The following is a 20,350-nucleotide window of genomic DNA, read 5'->3' on the forward strand; positions in this document are numbered from 1 at the left end:
ACTTCTCTTGCCTTGTTTCTTGAGAGTCACAAGGTGAAAATCCCTGAGAAGATCAAATATGATAACAGAAGTTCATGTATTTGGAGAAAGTCTAAAATAAAGCATAAATCAGAGGTTCTCAGCTACCTCAGAAGAGATATTAAGATGTATTCTTGAGAATGTGGTAACGGGGTGGAGAATATGCCTTAAGTCCTGCATTTCAAATCATAAAGATGTTTAGCAAAGATTTTCTAGGAAGGGATTTCATACCAGGACTCAGGAAAGTAAGTGGGGTCAGGAAGCCATTTGCCAATTAATTCAAGGGATCTGAAATATTTAATTTAAAGAAGTATCATTCTCCCATAGTCTGTCAGCAACTCAAAACCTTGTCCCTTTCTCCTAAAGACCTGAAAGCCCTGAACAACTGCTCTTTCTGCCACGAGGCTGGACAGCTGGGGCAAGAGATCAGGAAGCTGCAGGAGGAGCTGGAGGGGCTGCAGAAGTTGCTTCTGGCCCAGGAGGTCCAGCTGGACCAGACTTCTCAGGCCCATGAGCTGCTCTCCACCACCAGCAGTCAAATCTCCCAGGAGATGGGCACTTGTGCCTTCTCCATCCACCAAGTCAACCAGTCCCTGGGGCTCTTCCTGACACAGGTGAGGGGCTGGCAAGCCACCACAGCCAGCCTGGACCTCTCCCTGAAGGACCTCACCCAGGAGTGTTACGATGTCAAGGCTGCCACGCACCAGATGAATTTCACCGTGGGGCAGACTGCTGAGTGGATCCATGGGATCCAGCGCAAGACGGACGAGGAGACCCTCACCCTCCAGAAGATGGTCACTGACTGGCAGAACTACACCCGGCTCTTCAGCAGCCTGCGCACCACCTCTGCTAAGACTGGAGAAATGGTGAAGAACATTCAGGCCACCCTGGGGGCCTCCTCGCAGCACATCAGCCAGAACTCTGACAGCATGCACGACCTGGTGCTGCAGGTCATGGGCTTGCAACTGCAGCTGGATAACATCTCCTCCTTCCTGGATGACCACGAGGAGAACATGCACGATCTCCAGTACCACACCCACTATGCCCAGAACCGCACAGTGGAGAGGTTCGAGTCGCTGGAAGGACGCATGGCTTCTCACGAGATCGAAATCAGCACCATCTTCACCAACATCAATGCCACCGACAACCACGTGCACAGCATGCTCAAGTACCTGGATGACGTGCGGCTCTCCTGCACTCTGGGCTTCCACACACATGCGGAGGAGCTCTACTACCTGAACAAGTCGGTCTCCCTCATGCTGGGCACCACCGATCTGCTCCAGGAGCGCTTCAGCCTGCTCAGCGCCAGGCTGGACTTCAGTGTCCACAACCTCTCCATGATCATGGAGGAGATGAAGGCTGTGGACATAAAGCATGGAGAAATCCTTCGCAATGTCACCATCCTGCAAGGTAAGAGGGGGGCCAGGCAGGACTGCTTCCAAACTCCAGAAGGCCTTGGTGATCTCACCAGATTCAGAAGCACCAGATTTTAGTGGGGCTGATGCAGTCCAGTAACAAATGCCCAGACAATGGATAGCTTTAAGGTGCTCTTGCAAACCTCTTTTGTAAGGGGATGACGGCAAACCTCTTTTGTAAGGGGATGATGGCTTCTCACATCTGGATTTTGATATACGTATTTAGTCAGTAGGGTCCACATAGAGAAACAGGCAGAATTTGTGTTTGGGAAACAGCCTACTCTTGTATTTTTCTCTTTGCATCCCCTTCTTGTTCAGCCACCTGCTTCTCCCAGACCTATGACTCTGAGCTACTTTTTTTGGTTTGATTTTTGGTATAGGGGATTGAACTCAGGACTTTGCACTTGTGAGGTGTGTGCGGTGCCACTGAGCTAAATCCCCAGCCCCTGCTGCACTATTCTATATGTGCCCATGTTTGTGTCAGAGTTCTCCAAGAAAAAGGGCCAATGGGAGATAGATAAATAGATAGATAGATAGATGATAGATAGATAGATAGGGAACTGACTTATATGATTATGAAAGTTGACAAGTCCAAAATCTGCAGAGCTGATGCCCTGGTTGGAAGGAAGGCCATCAGGCAGGAAGAGTTCTTGACACAGGGGAAGGTCTACTTATTCAGGCCTTTTACTGCTTGTCTGAGGCCCACCACAATAGGAAGGGCAACCTGCTTTCCGCAGTCTACCAGTTGAGATGCCAGTCTTATCCAAAGTCATCCTCACAAACACATCCAGATTCATATCTGATCCAAACTGGGCACCTATGGTCTAGTCAGCCTGAAAAGGAAATCAGCCACCACACCTCCACTCCTTGTTAACTTGGCACCCACACACGTTTTTGAAGACCATCACACTTAATCTCCAAGTAAAGATAAGGATAAGGTCATAGTCCTATCTGACATACACAGCTGTCCCGCACACACCAAAAACACCTTGATCTTTGCCCCTGAAGAAGAGTGAAAGTCCTTGAATGAATTTTACTCTTCTCCTTAAGTCCCCTAACTCCAGTTCTATAATATAAATTAGCAGTGCTTAAACATCAACACATGAAGCCAACCCAATTTATGTTTTAAGGGATACAGGATAAGGGAATAAGAAAGGAAGAAAAACAACTTGCTTGCTAGACACACACAAACAGATATATTCGTTGCAGAATAGGGAGAACATACTCAGGACAATTGCTGTCCTCAGTTCTGTAAGTGGTCACTTGGTCATAGCGAGTATTTACAACTACCTTCTTCTACTTCTCATTCCAAATTCTCTTGCCTCTCAGCAATCACCCCACAGATTGTGGTTCTTTGCTCAGTAGGATGAACCACACCTTCTTGCCTGAAGGTTCTGGGCCATTAGTCTCCATGCCTGTCTTGGGTTGATGAAGTTTCCCGTTGATCTTAAACGCTGGACAAGGTAATATTAAAGGATACCTAAGGCATCTCCTGCACTTCAAGCATACTCTTCCTCACCTCCATTGTGGAGTAGTAGCCCAATTTCTCCTTGGTATTTAGGATCAATCACTCGAGCCAGTGCAGTAATTTCTATCTTTTCTGCTGATTTAGTCATGAGGAGCCCAAAGTGACCAGGTTGTGGCCTTACCATCCTTTCCATGGAGTCATCGTCATGTCTCCTGGTGGAAGCTCTCCTGCTGTCGAACTGAGATTTCTAATGCAGCACAGCGTTAATTGCAGGAAGCAATTTTCCCAGTGGGTCAGTAGGTAGAGTAGTATGTGGTACCACTCCCATTACCGCCCCTGATTCCTGGACCTGTGGATGAATCCTGGCTGTAGGAGAAACCATGCCATATACTGGATGCGGATTCAGAGCCCACACAGCCTTCTGGAGACCCTTGCCCTGGGTCTGCAAGGTATGGCCCACCTGGCTGTTGCTGTGTCTGAGACTCCAAGAGATTCTGTTGCTCTGTGGAGCCATTTACTTCAGGATGGTGAGAGACATGGTAAGGCTGGTCAATTCCACGAGCATGAGCCCATTGCCACAACTCATTTACTGTGAAGGGAGTTCCTTGGTCAGAAGCAATGCTGTGTGAATTCCGTGATGGTGGCTTGAGAAGTTGTGTACGTCTCGGATAGTGCTTTTAACTGGAGCACTGCATGCAAGGAAGGCAAGTCCATATCCAGAATAAGTATCTGTGCCAATAAGCAGACAACACTGCCCCTTCCGTGATGACAGTGGCCGCATATAGTCTCCTGCCATAGAAGTGGCTGATCACGCCGGAGAAGGGTAGCATCAGGGACTCAGAATTAGCTCTGCTCCTAGCAGCTTGGGCAGTAGCAGTGGCCACAGCCAGGTTGGCCTTGGAGAGAGGAGGCCCGTGTTGCTGAGCCTGTGCCTGACTTCTCCCCTGCCATTGTACCCACTCGTTCCCGAGCCCACTGGCTCACCTGTGCAATACCTCTTACCCGAGAAATGTCGGGGGCACCATGCACACCCTGCCCTCGGGAACCTGGCCCCCTCGTTGCCTTCTCCACACAGGGGTTGAGGCTGTGTCCCTGGAGTCCCGGCGAAGCTTCCCTCCAGCGGGCAGCGCTGAGGCTGTAATAGAGGCCACAGACCATGAGGAAGGGACAGAATCATTTCATCTCTCCAGACCTCTGCTCTTTTCTTTTTGAGTTTAAAAACAAAATCTACTTATTATTTTTAAATCTCGGGATACAGTTTTTCTAATTAGTGGATGTTTGCGGTATTCACTGTGGGTTATTGGTACACATACGTTCCACAGCTTAATTCTTTTAAGTCACCTTCCCCTCTCTGCGTCTCTTGGTCCCCTTCTCATTTGAAAAACATCAATCTCCTTGCTTCCTAACATCTATCTTTTACTTTGCTCTTGAATTTACTTATATTTTGCATTTCTCATGAAAGAGAAACCATATGATATTTAAACTCGTGTGGCTGATTTAGCTCACTTAATATTACGGTCTCAGGCTGCATCCATTTTCCTACAGATGGCTTGTCTACCCTTCTTTATGGCAGAGTAGTGCTCCACTCTGTGTAAATACAACCTTTTCTTTATCCATTCATCCGCTGAGGGATATAAAGTGGCTTCCAAGATTGAGCGATTATGAATAGTGCTGCTTTAAACACAGGTGAGCAGGGATCACTATAATATGACTGGACCTCCACTTCTTGACATCTCCAGATGAAGGGGAAAGGCCAGCTGCTCTCTGAGACTTACTTCAGCTCTAATCTCCCACCCCATTTACTCAAGAGAAAGCCTGTGCCATCTCCATGGGTTCAATCCCCAGTATGACCCCCAAAAAGACAGAGGAACTGAATTTGCAAACTTATTCCTTAAGCACCATCTCCATCTTACTTTCATGCCCAAAAGATTCTGGGGTTTATCTGTTAAGAAAAAGAAAGAAAATTCAGGGCTGCCCCATCCTTCTGTGGTTCAGGGTAGGAGGGGCAGTGAAGGCGGGTTGTAGCCTTGAGCCCTGCTTTTGTTCAGTCCCAGCCCTGTGAAGTTCCCGAGCACGCTCCTCACAGCTCAACCTGAGCTGCAGCTTTTGTCTGGCTGCCTCCCTCTCTCTCTGCTCTGGCCCATGCTGGCTTCGACAAGCCCCTGTGCCAGGACCTCTCCTGAGTCCCGGGGTGAATGTCCTGGCTTTCCCCCAGCCTTTCTGGTTGCTCTTGGAGGGTGGCTCGGTCTGCTGTAAACTCGGCCATCCTAGGCAGAAGTGCAAATCCACTGGCATTTTTTTCAACACTCCTGAAGTGAGCAGAGCCAGGACTGAGAATCCCTGGCCCAGGAACACAGGGTGCCTGGGCCTGGCCACCCACGATGCTGCAGCAGAGCTGGCACTGCCACCCAGGTCCTGGCATCCAGACCAGGCATCTTCTACGGGGCCAGCACTCCAAGGGCGCCCCTTCCATGTCAGCCTGTGAGCCCTTGTGAGCCCTGGTTGCCTCTGACCCCTCCTGCCCGTGCCCCTCCCCACCCATCGGTGCCTTGACACCCTGGCTCCTTCTGGCCACCCCGACCGCTCCCCAGCCCAGTGCAGACCACAGAGCCACCCACCTGCTTATCTCAGACATGCAGGCAGCTGTGGCTGGGCCCTAATGGGCCTGAAACCCTAATTATAACCTCTGATTTCCTGTGTAATCATGGGCAGCCTTGGGACCCAGGGCACCCAGTCCCCTCTCCCAGCTGTCACCTCAGCCCCCACTGCTGGAGTTAGTCCTTGGCCTGAAAAGTGTCCCCTCTGCACCTGGCACCCCTGAGGCTCCCCTGTGTCCCTCAGCCCTGTCCTTGCCGCTATCTTATCCCTGGCTAAGGCCTGGGCCAGCCTCCAGCCATTGTCCTTGTGCTAACTATGAGCTATTAACTTTGTCCCCTGCCAGCCAGTTCCCACGCTCCTGACTCTCATGATTCATGACTGGCCCTAAGAGCTAAGCCACTCTGCTCACTGAGGAAGGAGCCACCGAGGACATTTCCCACTCCATAGGGACCCTCAGCACCCCAGAGAGGGGTCCCAGGGCCTCTCCCTCCTCCGGGCTGACTCCCGACTGCAGGCTCTGACTGGGGAGGCCCGGAGACCCTGCCTCAGTGTGCTCAGGGTGGCGGCCTGCATCTCTGAGCCTCTCTGACCCCACTGCTGACCTGAGTGGGGCGTTTCATAAGTTGGCACTTTCTGTACCTTGCCTGGCTGTATGTAAAATGCAGCAACCACACCCTGATGCCAGGGACACAGCAGATACTCAGCCCACAAACACTGACTGCTCTCATGGTCCCTTCCTTCTCTGCCACTGACAGCAGGGCTGTGTACACACCTCAACACCACCAATACTGCCCAAACCGTGCACGCAGGCTGCATCCACCTGCCGCATGGCCTGGGTACCTCTGTGTGGGCCCCGGGCCACAGGAGAGCCAGACAGACTTCCGGAACTTCCTGCACTTGATCTTCTGGCTGCTGCCTGGGACTCTGCTGGTTATCAGCTCTGGGGCAACAGTGGCAACCATGCTGGGGCTGGACGTAGGGAAGTGGGAAACTTTTCCTCACAGCCCTTGCTCCATATGCTTGGGGTAATGAAGTGGACAGTGACCTGGCCTTCTGCTGCAAGTGTGTAAGGAGCCCATGGGTGTCCAGGCCTCCCCATCCAAGAGCTGCCCTGGGAAGAGGAGCCAGAGAGGACTGGTGGGAAGAAGGAAGATTTATCTCTGCTTTTCCTCTTTCGACGCTGGTGCGGAGACACTCAGGAGCCTTCACAGTGGCTGCGCTGTGCTCTTCAGGGACATGGGGGAGAGGTCACTAGAAAGAGGGTGGCACCAGAAAGAAAGGCTATGAGAGAAAAGTGAAGGGGGTGTCAGCTGGCCTGGAGGACAGGGCAGGTGTCCTCATCAAGAGAAGACTCCTCAGGCTGGAGTCGGGACGGCACACACTTCCACCCAGAGGTCAGGAGCAGAGTAGAAACCAGAGCTGCGATCAGATCTGGGGCGGAGCCTCCACTCCCAGGGCAGGTGGGGGATGGGCCTATAGAAGCCACCAAGGGGCAGGGATAAGGCTGGGGTGTGTGGCCACCCAGCCAGGCAGGCAGTAGGAAGGCCTGCAGAGCTGCAAGAGTACTTGGAACCTACAACTGTGACTCTCAGTTATAGTAAGTGCAATTTAATTGTGTGCAGTAGGCACAAGTTGAGCACATATCTCATTCGAAGTAAGTGCAATTTTCCACTGAACTCTGAGCCCTGGGTTGCGGGGTGCAGAATCTCCCAGCATTGTTCCACCACCTACACAGCCTCCTGGGGCCTCTCTGCTCCTGAATATTCTCTGCTTTTCCAAACCTCAGATGACCCAGGTGCAGGGAGCAGAGTTAGGATGAAGACAGGCGCTGTGGCCTTGCCAGTTCCCAGCAAGCCCTGCCAGGCTGGGGGAGGCGGCTCCTGCATGGGCATCTGCCTGTGTCTGTGTGGTTCTGGTGCGAGCTGCCAGGGGCTTGCTGGGGGCCAAAGGGCAGGTCCCGCCTCTGGTGTCTCCAAGGCCAGGTAGTTGTCATCGCCACTGGCTGTCCCCAACCAACCCAACAGCAGACTCTGCCTCTCTGCTGGAATGCCACGTGAACCCACGCAGGGCCACCTTCCCATGGCAGCCAGTGGCAGGGAGCGGACTGAAAGGTTTTTATTGGCTCTGGGGAGGCTGACTCCATCTGGGCTCTGGTTTCCAGGTTGGTCATGATAGAGGATGTATTTACTAACACTTCCATGAAGCAATGCTCAAGGAGACAGACAAACACAGGGTGGAAAGTATGGGAACAGCAGGTCACATTAGCCAGAGCAAGGGTCCCGATGCCACAGAATTTGATTTGGGCAGCTTGAAGGCCTCTGGGCTCTGGTGTGGCACATCCCTGCCCCGGGAGGCCTCCTGGGTTCTATTTCCACTCTGATAGCATGGGGATGTCACTTCACCCCCTTGGCCTTTAATCATCTCTGTGAAGGAATTGGACTGGCTCCTATCGAGCCCCCCAGCTCTAGGATCCCATGGCAAAAGGCTTGACACAGAAGCAGAGGCTTCACAGATACCTGGATGACTTCGGCCCACTCGACCCATTGCCCTCTGAGGAAAGTCAGGTCTGCACTGGGCCGTGGCCCCACTATGGTAGAAGCCGCTGTCCCCACCAGGGTCCTCACGGGGTGGGACATGTGTGCGCTCCTCTGTGCTCGTGAGGCATTCTGATGTGGCGGGGCAGAGTGGCAGCCCCTGTCTGCTTCTGCTCTGTGTCCTCAGGGCTGGGACAGTTCTGAGAGGTGGTGACTCCAGGCCTGTGAGGCGGGAAGGGCGCGATGTCAGGGCTGCACAGGGAAGGCCATGCTCCTCTGCGTCTCCCTAGGCCTCGGTCCCGTTCCGGGCCCACAGCAGGGTCTCCACGCACATACTGAGCTTTCCTGACAGTGTGCTTAGCTCTGTGCCAACGTGGCTCTCTCTGTCTTTCTGGAGTGGCACAGCACTGGCTTTCCTGAGCTGTGATTTAAACTTAAAGATCCAGAAGGTAGAAGCGTCAAGAGCGCACAGAACAGGCTGACTTGGTCAGGGAAGGCTTCTCCAAGGAGGCCATCTTTCTCAGGGTCCTTGCTTGAGCCTCACTTACCCTGAAATGTGCCTGCTTCTCATTCCTCGCCTTCTTAGCTTTCTCCTCCCTGGCCCCTGACTCTGCATATGTTTCCGGGTGCCTGAGAGGTAAGCAGCTGAGTGTGGCAGTCAGGCACCAGGAGGAGGTGTGGAAGGCCAGCCCAGCTTTCAGAGCAGGACAGGTAGTCCTGGGTGACCTCCACCTCCTCCCAGTGTAGTCTGTTCTGAGCCCCAACTCGTACTCATGCTCAAAGCCAAAATGCCAGATGCTGGCCCTGCACCAGCCTCATTGCAGACGAGTGTGCATGTTGTCACACAGAATCTGCTATTTTTGTCCTCACTTCACCAACGGTAAAACCATCAGCCTTCACGCCCAGAGGTGGAACCTCGGTCTGGCCTGTATTTGACCCTGGGCTGTTCACTGTGCCCCTCGTAACTGACCTGTCCCCTCTTTTCTTCCACCCCAGGTGCCCCCGGGCCTCCAGGACCAAGAGGACTCAAAGGAGACTCAGGCATAAAAGGACCTGTTGGCGGCAAAGGGCCTAAAGGAGACCCCGGCAGCTTGGGTCCGCCGGGACCCCAGGGTCCTCAGGGGCAGCCTGGGGAGCCCGGACCAGTGGGTGAAAGGGGACCAATTGGCCCACGAGGCTTCCCAGGCCTCAAAGGCTCAAAGGGCAGCTTTGGCACTGGAGGGCTGAGAGGACAGCCAGGCCCCAAAGGAGATGTGGGACCCCCAGGGCCAGAGGGTCCACCCGGGTCTCCAGGACCCTCAGGGCCTCAGGGAAAACCAGGGATTGCTGGGAAGGCAGGGTCACCGGGCCAGCGGGGGGCCACAGGGCCCAAAGGTGAACCGGGGATCCAGGGACCCCCTGGCCTGCCTGGGCCCCCGGGCCCACCAGGAAGCCAGAGCCCCTACTGAGAAGAGATCCTGGCCCAGACACTGCCACACAGAAAGGGAAGGGAAGGGAGCTCAGAAAAGCTCAAAAGTTTCACCTACAGACAATTGCAGTCCTTTGATTACCATATGGGGCGTTCCCCAGAGCTGACCCTGAAGCTCTGGCATCCCTGGTGGTGACTGTACTACGGGAAAGTGCGCACGCACACACACACACACACACACACACACACACACACACACGCACACACCTCCCTGCTGGCCAGGGGGACCACTGGGTTTCCCTGGCTGTGTAAGAGGAAGGAGAGAAGACCTCCCCGCTCCTGTGACTGAGCCAGCCAGGGAGGTGGCCACCTTGAGAAGAAGGTGTGCGATTTGCCTCTGGACAGTGACCAGCTCTTTCCAGTCTCTTCGCACCCTTGCTGGCTAGCAGTTTCCCAGGGTTTCCCCTGGTTGAGAAGACCCAGGGAGGTCTGGGGGTGTAGCTCAGAGGTGAAGGACTTGCCTAGCCTATGGGAGACCTTGATTCTACCCCTAGCACCCTAAAAGACAAAAAGACCCAGGGAAACCTTTGCAGGGTATTGTAGTTGAAATTCCAGAGACAAGGTGGTTGTGGCAACAGCAAGCCCTCTGTGTCGTCAAGGGAACCATGCCGCCCCAGCCTCACATAGGACAGTGGGTCTCTACCCTAGGCTGGCATTCTCAGATTCTGCACACGGTACCCCTGACAAAATCAGGGTTTTCTTTCAAAGCATTCCCCACTTAAGTCTTGCCTCTGAATCTCAGGAGCATCCCAGTGGGAATCCAAGCAGGAGTTGCATCTGCAGATGGAGATGCAGCGGCCCTGGAACATTCCACCTAAATGCTGCCCAGCAACCAGGAAGGCCACAGAGATGGACGCAGGAGGCACCAGGCAGGAGGCAGAGGTGGGCATGAAAGCTGCCCCTGAAGCTGGCATGCTTTGTTTTCAGCCAAGCTCCTCTTTGGTGACCAGGGAGGACCAGAGTCACAAGGGCCATTTCTGAAAAATGGGCCTCCTGCACTCTCTGTCCTAACCCATAGCCATGTGGACTTTGCCCCACTGTGACCCAAAATGGCCGGGTCCTCTGCACATGAGGAGCTGGGTAGGCATGAGGAGAGACTGGATATCCTCAGGAGGCTCCTTTGGGATCACTTCCTACCCCCCATCAACTTCCTGTGCACACTGGTAGAAGGGGATGCTGGGAAGTTACCAGGCAGGAAGTGGGTCTTCCTGAGCTGAACTCGCTGGAAAGCTGCCTCCCTTTATGTTCAAGTAGATTTAGACACTGCAGTGTAGAGCATGGAGTGGCCTCTTCCCCAACACTGCCTCGGGGACATACCCTCTTCCTGGCCAAGCCTTTGTGCCACCTTCCTAGTTGTCATAGATGTGCAACTGGTTTGCACTCCATGCCCACCCTCTGCCATGTAATTCTCCTGTTTGTCTACGTATGATAATGTCATGCCACATAATATTACTGACCCAGTAAAAAGCTGTTCCAGGAGGGAGGTATCTTGTAGTGCTTTCTGTCCAAGCTGGCACGGTGATGACTTGGGGCCTCTGCTTCAGGTCAGTCTTTGAAGGGAAACAAGTCAAAAGGGTCCCACTGTGGATTCTGGACCTCAGCCCCTGGCCCCTCATTCTAGAAAAACTAAGCTGTGCCTAGAGTTCTCAGTGATTTGCAGAGGAGCCAGGGACAGCACCTCACAGGGAATTACCCCAGAAGTCAGGGACCCAGCAGAAGCGGTGGGCTCTGTGACGCTTGCAGTGTGGCCTCAGTTCTTTGGCCAAACAAGATTGAAAAATAAGACAGGTGTGGATCTTGCAGGGATACCTCTTGCTTCCCCTTTGTCTGTAAGACACAGGAACAGAACAGGAAAGGAGGAGGCAACCAGGCCAGAACTGCCCCAAGAGGTCTGGGCTCCCAGGGTTTGTAGAGATGGAGAAGGCCATGTGAGTCTCCTGGGATCTGCCCAGGATCTGCTCTTTTAAGGCATAGTAACCTCACTTGCTAGTAAGATATGGCCTACTGCAAGACTGGAGCATTGGTTTGCTTTTTCTTTGCTTGTTTGGAGGTGGTGCTTAGTAGAAGAAGTCAACAGAGAGGTGGAAGCACAAGGTTGGGACACCTACGGGCCTTGCCACTTCCTTAATGTCTGTGTGGCATGAGGGCCTTCTCCCTGCGAGCCCCTGAGATGTATGGGCGCCGAGACAGGTTCTGTGGGGGTCACAGGGTGAGTGAGGCCAAAGGCCACTCTGGTCACCTCTTAGAGGAGAGAAGCCACCTGTCTGCCGAGGGCCATGCATGGAAGAGGCCAGGGCAAAGAGGAAGGCATCCCTGGGCACAGATCTGGCAGGCAATGCCATACAGGTCTGAGAAAGTGGCACTCAGGTGGCAGCACAAGAATGACAGGCAGAGCAGGCTGGTGGAGGCACTCACAGTCTGACACCCACACAAGACTCTAGGGAGCTGAAACTACTGGCTGTTGGGTTGGGCAGAGAGCTGGGCTGGCAAAGCCTGAGCATGGAGACCATCCAGAAAAGCCAGATCTGGGACAATCCTAAGGGAGAAGTTTGGGTCCAGAATGAGAGACAAGGCCACAAGGATCAAAGACAATGGATTTGAGAACAGAAGAGCAAAGATGTAAGAAAAGCTCACAGGGCCTGGAAAACTGCCACAAACTAGTCCCTGACCCTGTGGTTTAAGGGATCCACTTGATTTAAAGACACAGGACAAAGGCAGACACCATTCAGCTCACTCATGAAGTCACCAGGGGCCCCTTGAAGCTTCTTCTAGGAAATAAGGGAGGGGGATTCCTGGTAAGAGTATAGAACTCAAGGCTGGCAAATCTCAAGTTCTTCTGGACCCATGGTTACCAGGTAGGAAGCTGTCAGCATCAGAAATGTCCTCCCTCCAGAGAACCGGTTGGTCTCTCCTCTCTCCACCTCCTGGTGCCTACTGATCTCTCCTCTCTGCATCTGTGTCCTTTCCCTTGGCCAGCACCTTCTGTTTGCGCAAGGCCCCACAGGCCAGGCTGCTACTCACCACAGGGGATCCAGCTCTTCAGCTGCTAATTTGCACTTCCTCAGTGAGAAATCCCACTGTGCGTCTCCAGTCAGGGGTTCTCCCTCATCCAGGGAGCTGCAGCCACACAGGGAAAGAAGGAGAAAGTAGTGGCACACAATGAAATGAGGGACACAGGGTGGCTAAGGGCAAGCTGATGATGAGGTCTGGTGGGCATGGCAGAGGTAAGATGAAAACAGCAACTGGAAGAGCAAACACCAACAGAGGAGCTGCCGCCCAGAAGGACACCATTCTGAGCCCTTCTCATTCAGAGCTTTCAGTCTTCGCTACTGTTACCCGCCCTCCACAGTTGGGGAGATTGAGTGTGGGTGGGATTCAATGACCCCTCAGTGAGGTTTTAGACTTAGCTGTACTGCAGCTCAGCCTTTGGAAAGTTGCTTATCCTCTCTGTGCTTCCTTTTCCTCCTGCAAAGTTATTGAGTGGATGCACTGCCCAGTAGCCCAGCTCTTGGGCAGCTCGGTTTCCATCAGGAAACATCACAGGCCACACGCTTGAACAGCAGGATTGTATTTTCTACAGTACCAGGAGCAGGGAAGTCCAAAATCAAGGTGCCAGCTCTTCCTGGCTTGCAGATGGCCATCACCTCCCTCCATCCTCACATGGTGACAGGAAAAGACTCCCTCTCCTTGTTAGGCCACAGTCCCTTCAGATCACGGCTCACTCTGTGACTTCACTTAACCTTAATTGCCCATGAAAGACCTGATCCCCTAAAGACCCTATCTCTAGACAGCAACCGGGTGTTGAGGCTTCCAGGACAGAGTTCATTCAGTTCACAGCCCTGGGTGGTCATCGACCCTGCATGAACTCAGCCACCATTCCAGTGGTGCTCATGATACAGACACCCAAGCTTCCTGGATCTCAGTGGCCCTGCACTGTCATCAGCACAGGGGCAGCCAGAACATAAGCCCTACACACCCCCGTTCCCAAGTGACTCCCTGGGCTGTGGACCCCCCAGAAATCAGGTGCACGCTCAGGCTCCACCCCTTTCTCTACCAGCTGGAGGGATTCATGCACACCTAGAGTGGGAAGCCAGGGTTCAAGGTCAGAACCGTAGAGCCCCATGTCACCTGCCCAGAGCATCTGGCTGTTTGCAGCTGCTGCTGAGACTTCAAAGAGCTGACCACAGGGCTTAGGGAGTGGGCAGCCAGAGCCATGAGGCCGGAAACAGATGCTCTGAGTCAGTACGTTCATACATCTAACAAGACGGATGCTGCCTTGCTCAGAGTGGGGCACTGGGCTGGCTCCGTGATGGGGTCCCTCTGTGGATGTGGAGCCCCTATAGGGCATGCTTCCACTCTGCTGGGCCTTTTTTTCCTGCAGAACCACAGGCTCAGCATCAGCTCTTACAGACCTGCAGTTTCTCCATCAGAACACAGCGGGAGTTGGGAGGCTGAGACAAGAGAATCACAGGTTTCAGACTAGCCTGGGCAACGTAGTGTGATCCTGTCCCAAATTAAAAATGGCTGCTGAGTGTGGTGCCTCATGCCTATAATCCATCACTCCAGGAGGCTGAGGCAGGAGGATTACAAGTTTGAGCCCCTCCTAGGCAAACTTACTCGACTTAGCCAGACCCTGCCTCAAATAAAAATAATTAAAAAGTTTTGGGCTGGGAATGTAACTCAGTGAGAGAGCATTTATCCAGCATGCATAAGACCCTGGGTGCAATCCCCACTACAGCAAAAAAGAAAAAGAAGAGAACGGGGAGGGGACTCCACCAAGCCTGGCACTCTGCATTCCTCTGTCCCGCCGTTCTAACCAAGCACCCTGCCTCCTGCTCTACGCGGTTGCTTTCCTGGAACTTCCCAGCACCACGGCGATAAAGTCTGAACCCAAGTGGAGGAGACACAGGTGGAATTTCAGCTACTGGATTAGAGCACAGACTTGATGAGTGAGGTTTTAATTCACACCGGATTTGTGGGGCTGTGACCTCCCTCCTGGGTCTCCTGAGAGAGTAAGAGATGGCTTCCTAGGAGCTGCAGGCCTGGGCCCTGGACTCTGAGTAGCTCTAAAACCCCAGTCCTGCACACTCATTTCAGCTTTACCGCCTCTGCCTCTGCCGCAGGGCAGGACAGGGCTGGGCAATCCTTCTGCCCTTTCTCCAGCTCCTCTACCCAAGCCAGGACTGAGCTGGCAACTTCTGCTGCGCCAGGCCTGGATGCACCTGTCAAAACAGAGCCATGGGACAGGAGCGGGAAGCTGAAAAACAGGGTCTGACCACACTGAACTTTCCAGCAGGACTGGCCTGGGCTGGGCTGGCCATTCCCGAATGCCTCCCAGCCTTCCTGGGAACTGCTTGACCTATAGAAACGCTGGGCTTCACTTTCTGTGCCTTCACCTGTCCTGCCTTTTGGTTTTCTGTGCGCTTGTTATGGCACGAGGTGTTCAAAGGCAGTGCTTTCAGCAGGGACTGCCTGCTGGGGTGCAATGACCCAGGAGCCCATAAAAGTGGAGATTGTGCACCTTCACCCTGGACCCACTGATTCCAAATTGCAGAGATGGGGCAGGGTGAGAGGAATCATGTACACTTTATCCAAGTTTCCCAGAAATTCTGATGCCCCTTAAATGTAGGAGATAAAGAAAGGAACATACTGCTGTTCTGATTTATGTATACTATTTCATTTAAACCTCAAAAGCAAAGTACACTTATCAGTCAGAGAACCAAGGCTCAAAAATGCTAGGAATGGAATACTGGGCTCACTAATGCTAAGTAATTCATTCAAGGCCATGTGTTGGGTGTGCAGGTTTTACAGAAGGTGGCTATACTGAGCTACTTCTGACAGAATGGTGAGCTTGGAAATCAATGTGGCCTGTGTTTGCATCTGAAAAACCCACAGAAAGGGACTTGCTCAAGGTCCAAGAGGAAGCTGGTTACAGAGATGTAATGAGGTCCTGAGTAAGGGTTGCCAGTGCTCCTGGTTCCAACTGCCTTGTTGCTGAACACCGAGATAAGAGCAGCACTGGACCTAAAACGTACCAATAAACTCAATTAAAGAGCAGCACTGAAACTGGACTGATGTGTGTCTCTCCCTGCACAAGCCGAAGCCTTCTCCAAGGAAGCTAGGTGCCTGCCTCAGCCAGGCCAGCACCCTCCTTGTAGCCTTCTCCTCCAGCCCAAGGTCTCCAAAACTGGGGCCCAGTTAACAGCCTCTGGGTGAAGAGCACACATTAAATATTAAGACTTCTTGTGTTTCTATTCTGTTTCAAGCTTTGTTTTCACATCAGTGGATCTCACATAAAATCAGCCAAAAAGTTTGGGAGGACTAAGAAAAATAGGATTTGAAAGGGAATTTCTATTTAAATGTATAAATTTGCATAAGGTAGGAGGATGGCCAAAATAGGTGTTTTTCTTTCTTTTAACCAATGGGAGGAATGAAAACGCAGCAGTTGAATACCACAGCCCAAAGCGACCTGTGCTTCTGTTCTCCCCAGCAGAGAGACATAGCTCCCCTCCGGGGCGGGTGAGTTTGCCCTCACTTGGAACCGCATGGTTTCATCCATTCCCCTGCAGACCCTCGAGATCTCCCAGGTGAGCCTGATCCCCAAGCTTAGAGCTTGGCACTGGCTTTCCCTCCACTGTCTACCATCATCTTCATTTCATCACCACAGGGTTCCCTTCTTCCCTTTACACCTTAAAGGGCAGTGTGGAAAACCCCAGGTTCTCTTGCCCACATAGCTGGCTGCCACCTATGCTAGCAGAGAAAGGAGAGGTGAGCTCCGGACTCACTTTAGACAAATAACTTAAAAATAAAATTTATAAACACCTCTTGGGACTCAATACTAAGCAGATAAACTACTCACAAAACTTGGTGAAACTTTCAACAGACTCTTCACAAAAGAACACATTAGCCAGTGAGAAGAGGACCGACATCATCAGTGATCAGAGAAATGCAGATTAAAGCCACTACATCCATACTGGAATTGCTACAATTATGAAAGAAGATCCATGATAGCAACTAATATCAAAAACGTGGAGCAAGTGACACTCTCATACAGTACGGGTGGAATTCTAAAATTACAAAATCACTTTGGAAAAGTTTGGTAGTTTCTTTCAATATTAAATATGCACCTTCCATATGGTCAAACCACTCCACTCCTAGGAATTAATCCAAGAGAAATAAAAACATACTAAAAAAACTTGCACAAAAGTATAGTGGAAGGTTTATTCATAAGAGCCCAAACTATAAACAAATCAAATGTCCATCATCAAGAGAGTGGATAAGCAAGGTGGACAGACCCATTCGACAGAATAATAGTAACAAAAAGAAACAAATGATGTTAAACACAAAAATGGATGCATCTCAGAAAAATGATGCTGACTGAAAGAAGCCATACAGAAAAGAGTGCATAATGTCTAATTCCACTCATGTTAAATTCCAGAACAAGCAAAACCAATTCTGAGTGAATGAGATCAGTGGTTACCCGAGAGAGTGGTAGGATATAATACACTGTGAAAAAGCATGAGGCAGCTCAAGGCATGAGGCATGTCCTAGCTCAAGGTGGTCACTGTACAGATGATTATATATTTGTCAAGACTTACCAAATTATACATTTAAAATTATGCATTGAAGCCCAGCATGGTGACCCATGCCTATAATCCTAGCACCCAGGAAGCTAGACAGGGAGATCTTGAGTTCAAGGCCAGCCTGGGCTACAAAGAGAGAAAGAGAGAGAGAGAGAGAGAGAGAGAGAGACCTAGTTTCAAAAACTATTGTATTTTACTGTACACAGTATACATGTTATAAGATTGATTTTTAAGAGCAACTGAGACATCGTGTTTTATTCCATAGAATAATTAAAATTAAAAAGACTAAAAGCCTTAAAATGTCAACTGTCAGGGCATATTTTCCTAGCAGGAGTATAATAAATTGGGAGAACCTCCTTAGAAAACTTTGGCTTCTTCTAAAGGTAAACATACACCTACCATATGACTCAGCATTTCCACTCCTAGGTATTTTATCCGCGAGAAATAAGAACCTATTCCACAGAAAGACTTGTATAAAAACATTCCCAGCAGCTCTAATCATAATTGTGAAACCTGGAAACAGCCCCTATGTCCAACATCAGAAGAGCAGATAAACAAGTTATGATCATCACATGCTCAGGGCACTATGAAAAGGTAGGATGAATGGGGGTGAAGAGAATAAGATGATGAATAGGTTAGAAGAGGGAGAGGAGGGCCCGGGGATTTAGTTCAATGGCACCGCGCCTACCTCCACAGATCCTGAGTTTGATCCCTGGTACAAAAGAAAAAGGGGAAGGAGAACAATAACAGAATACAAAGCAACACATGAAAAAATGAATAAACACTATAACAAAAGAAAAAAGCTTGACACAAAAGAGTGCATGCAATGTAATTCCATTTATATTGAATTTTCCAAGGGAAAATTTTTGATGCTAAAATCAGAATAGTTGTTGCCTCCAGTTCCACAGGGGAAGAACAAAGGCTGATGGAGAAACCACAAGACAAGCTTCTGTTGTCACGGCAACTGTCTCTACGTCGACAGATGTGTGATTTACACAGCTGCATGCATTTGGTAAAACTCAGCAAAGTAGACCCATGACCTCTGTGTACTTCACTTCATCCAATGTAAGTTAAAGCTTAGTTTTGAAAAAGTCATAAAAATAGAAATTCACTTCCAAAAGCTCATGAGTCCAAAGAGATACAATAGAAATTAGTTTAAATTAATACAGAAAATATTTTCAAACTATTTTATATTGAAAAATAACCACATCTCAGAAGTTCAGGAGTGGGGCTGAGGCAGGGCATGGAGAGAAAACTAATAGTCTTCATGTTCACACTACATGAAAAGGAAAGGCTAAAGTTAATGAGCTACGTGTCCACATTAAAAAGTATGCAGAAGCAGCCTAGCACACACAGAATGTAGAAAGAAGGATATACTAACACTTGGAGATTCATGAAATGGCAAGGAGAGAATTTAGACTAGAGAAGATCAACAAAATCAAAAGTTGGTTCTTTTGAAAGACCAAGAAAATGGATACATCCCAAGCAATGTTGATCAAGAAAAGTGCAAGAAGGCATAAATAGAGAACATTCACATGGAAAAGGTGACACTAGGTGGAAATATAAAGATTTGATGCCAATACCTGGAAAATTCAGAGGAAACAAACAAATTCACAGGAAAATATAACTCACCAAATTAACTCAAGAAGTCAAAAACCTAAGGAGTCTAAAACCATGAAAGAAATTGAATCAGTGGTTGAAAATATTCCCACAAGGAAAACAGCAGGCCTAGGAAGAAAGACCTACAGGCAAATTCTACCAAAACACTTTGAGAAGACAAATTCCAAATCCAATACTGACTCTTCTAAAGAACAGTAAGAGTAGGAAGAAACCCCAGCTTCTTCCATGTGGATAAAATCCTGGCTACCAGAACCAGAAAATACAATAGATGAAAACATGCAGAAAGGATACTTAATAAATTAAGTATCCATTCACAGTTTTAAATAATCTTATTCATCTAGGGATAAAAGGGAATTTTTAGACCTAATGTATAGTATCCACACAAAAGGCCCACAACAACACCTTTCCTAAAATGGAAGAATTGAAAGAATTCTTTTCATGGGAACTCAATATTGCTTCCTCCTTCTAGGACAAAACAACACAATAGCAAGGACACCAGTTGAGAAGTCAACTTGCCAGTAAAGGAAAAAGGAAAAAACGGGCCCAAAGACAATCAGTGTCTAATCTATCATCCAGATACAGATGACAGAGCCGAAAACAGAACATGTTTAACATCTCCATGATATCAAGGCATTGCCAGGAAAGCTCAGAATCACCCGCTTCTTCAACAAATAAATGGCATGGGGGGAAAGAAAGAGCAGAGAGGCTGTTCTAGACTACAAGGGTCTTAAAATTGACCTTCAAATAAAAGTTTGTTGGAAATAAAGAGGGATTTAAGAGACATGTCAACAAATACGATGTGTGGACTGTGTCTGGGTCTTCATTCAAACCAACCCACTTATGCAAGAATTTTTGAGAAAAATCATAGAGATTTGAACACAGAGTTGTTTTTAGACCATATCAAGAAATGACGTTAACTATGGTTATGTATTGTGTTTGGGTTTTTTTTTAAGCATTTAGATTTAGAAATGCACACCTGGATGATGAGGGGTAAAATAATGTTATGTCTGGGCTTTGCTTTAAAATATTCTTTGGGAGATGATAAGTAAAATATGATTAGGAAAACAGTAATAGTTGAAAACTTGAGTGCTGGGTTCATGGAGGTTTATTATCTACTCTATATGTTTGAAGTCTTTTGTAGTAAAACCTCTAAAAGCAAAAAAATGATCATTACAACAACAACAGATGTTATTTCAAAAGAGATGAGAGAGGCATGAGTTCTCTCTCTGTCTGCCAGCACGGGGCCTAACTACCAGGAGGATGAGCTGCTGGCTCAACGGTCTAAGCTATGTGCTTGTCCCGCTTCTTCCCCCCAGAATTCCCTTCCTCCTGACGGCAGCAAATCCAGCTCACGTGCTGCAAACAGCAGACAGCTGCTGCGTTGGGCAAGCATCCACTGCTTCTTCCTCAGGTAACAACAACCCTTTTCTCCTTTGAATAAACACCTTTAATTGCATCGTGTGGTTCCAATGGGCTGACCTCACCACCCACATCTCCCCCCAGGTGACTCAGCTCTGACCGGTGACAATGCCACCACACTTTTGCAGGAATGGGCTTGTTGCCCGGGCTGAACCCATTAGCCAAAGCATGTCAGCTTGCAGACTTTTGCTGGAAGTATTAGAATAGAGGCACTTTTTCTTCATTGG

General features: G+C 49.9%; 1 protein-coding gene across 3 annotated transcripts in view; it reads left to right on the plus strand.

Annotated features, from left to right (window-relative positions):
- The window catches only part of Scara3 (scavenger receptor class A member 3), a 38,105-nt gene extending 22,423 nt beyond the window's left edge, over positions 1-15,682 (plus strand). For all 3 annotated transcript variants that reach the window (XM_010623382.2, XM_010623376.2, XM_010623390.3), the window contains exons 5-6: positions 385-1,428; positions 9,030-15,682. In XM_010623382.2, the coding sequence (XP_010621684.1) occupies positions 385-1,428; positions 9,030-9,481 (1,496 nt within the window). In that variant the 3' untranslated portion in view covers positions 9,482-15,682. The remainder of the gene's footprint in view (positions 1-384; positions 1,429-9,029) is intronic.
- The last annotated feature ends 4,668 nt before the right edge of the window (positions 15,683-20,350 follow it).

This window comes from Fukomys damarensis, unplaced genomic scaffold (assembly GCF_012274545.1).
Source record: "Fukomys damarensis isolate Sample0158 unplaced genomic scaffold, DMR_v1.0_HiC HiC_scaffold_18, whole genome shotgun sequence".
NCBI lineage: Eukaryota > Metazoa > Chordata > Mammalia > Rodentia > Bathyergidae > Fukomys > Fukomys damarensis.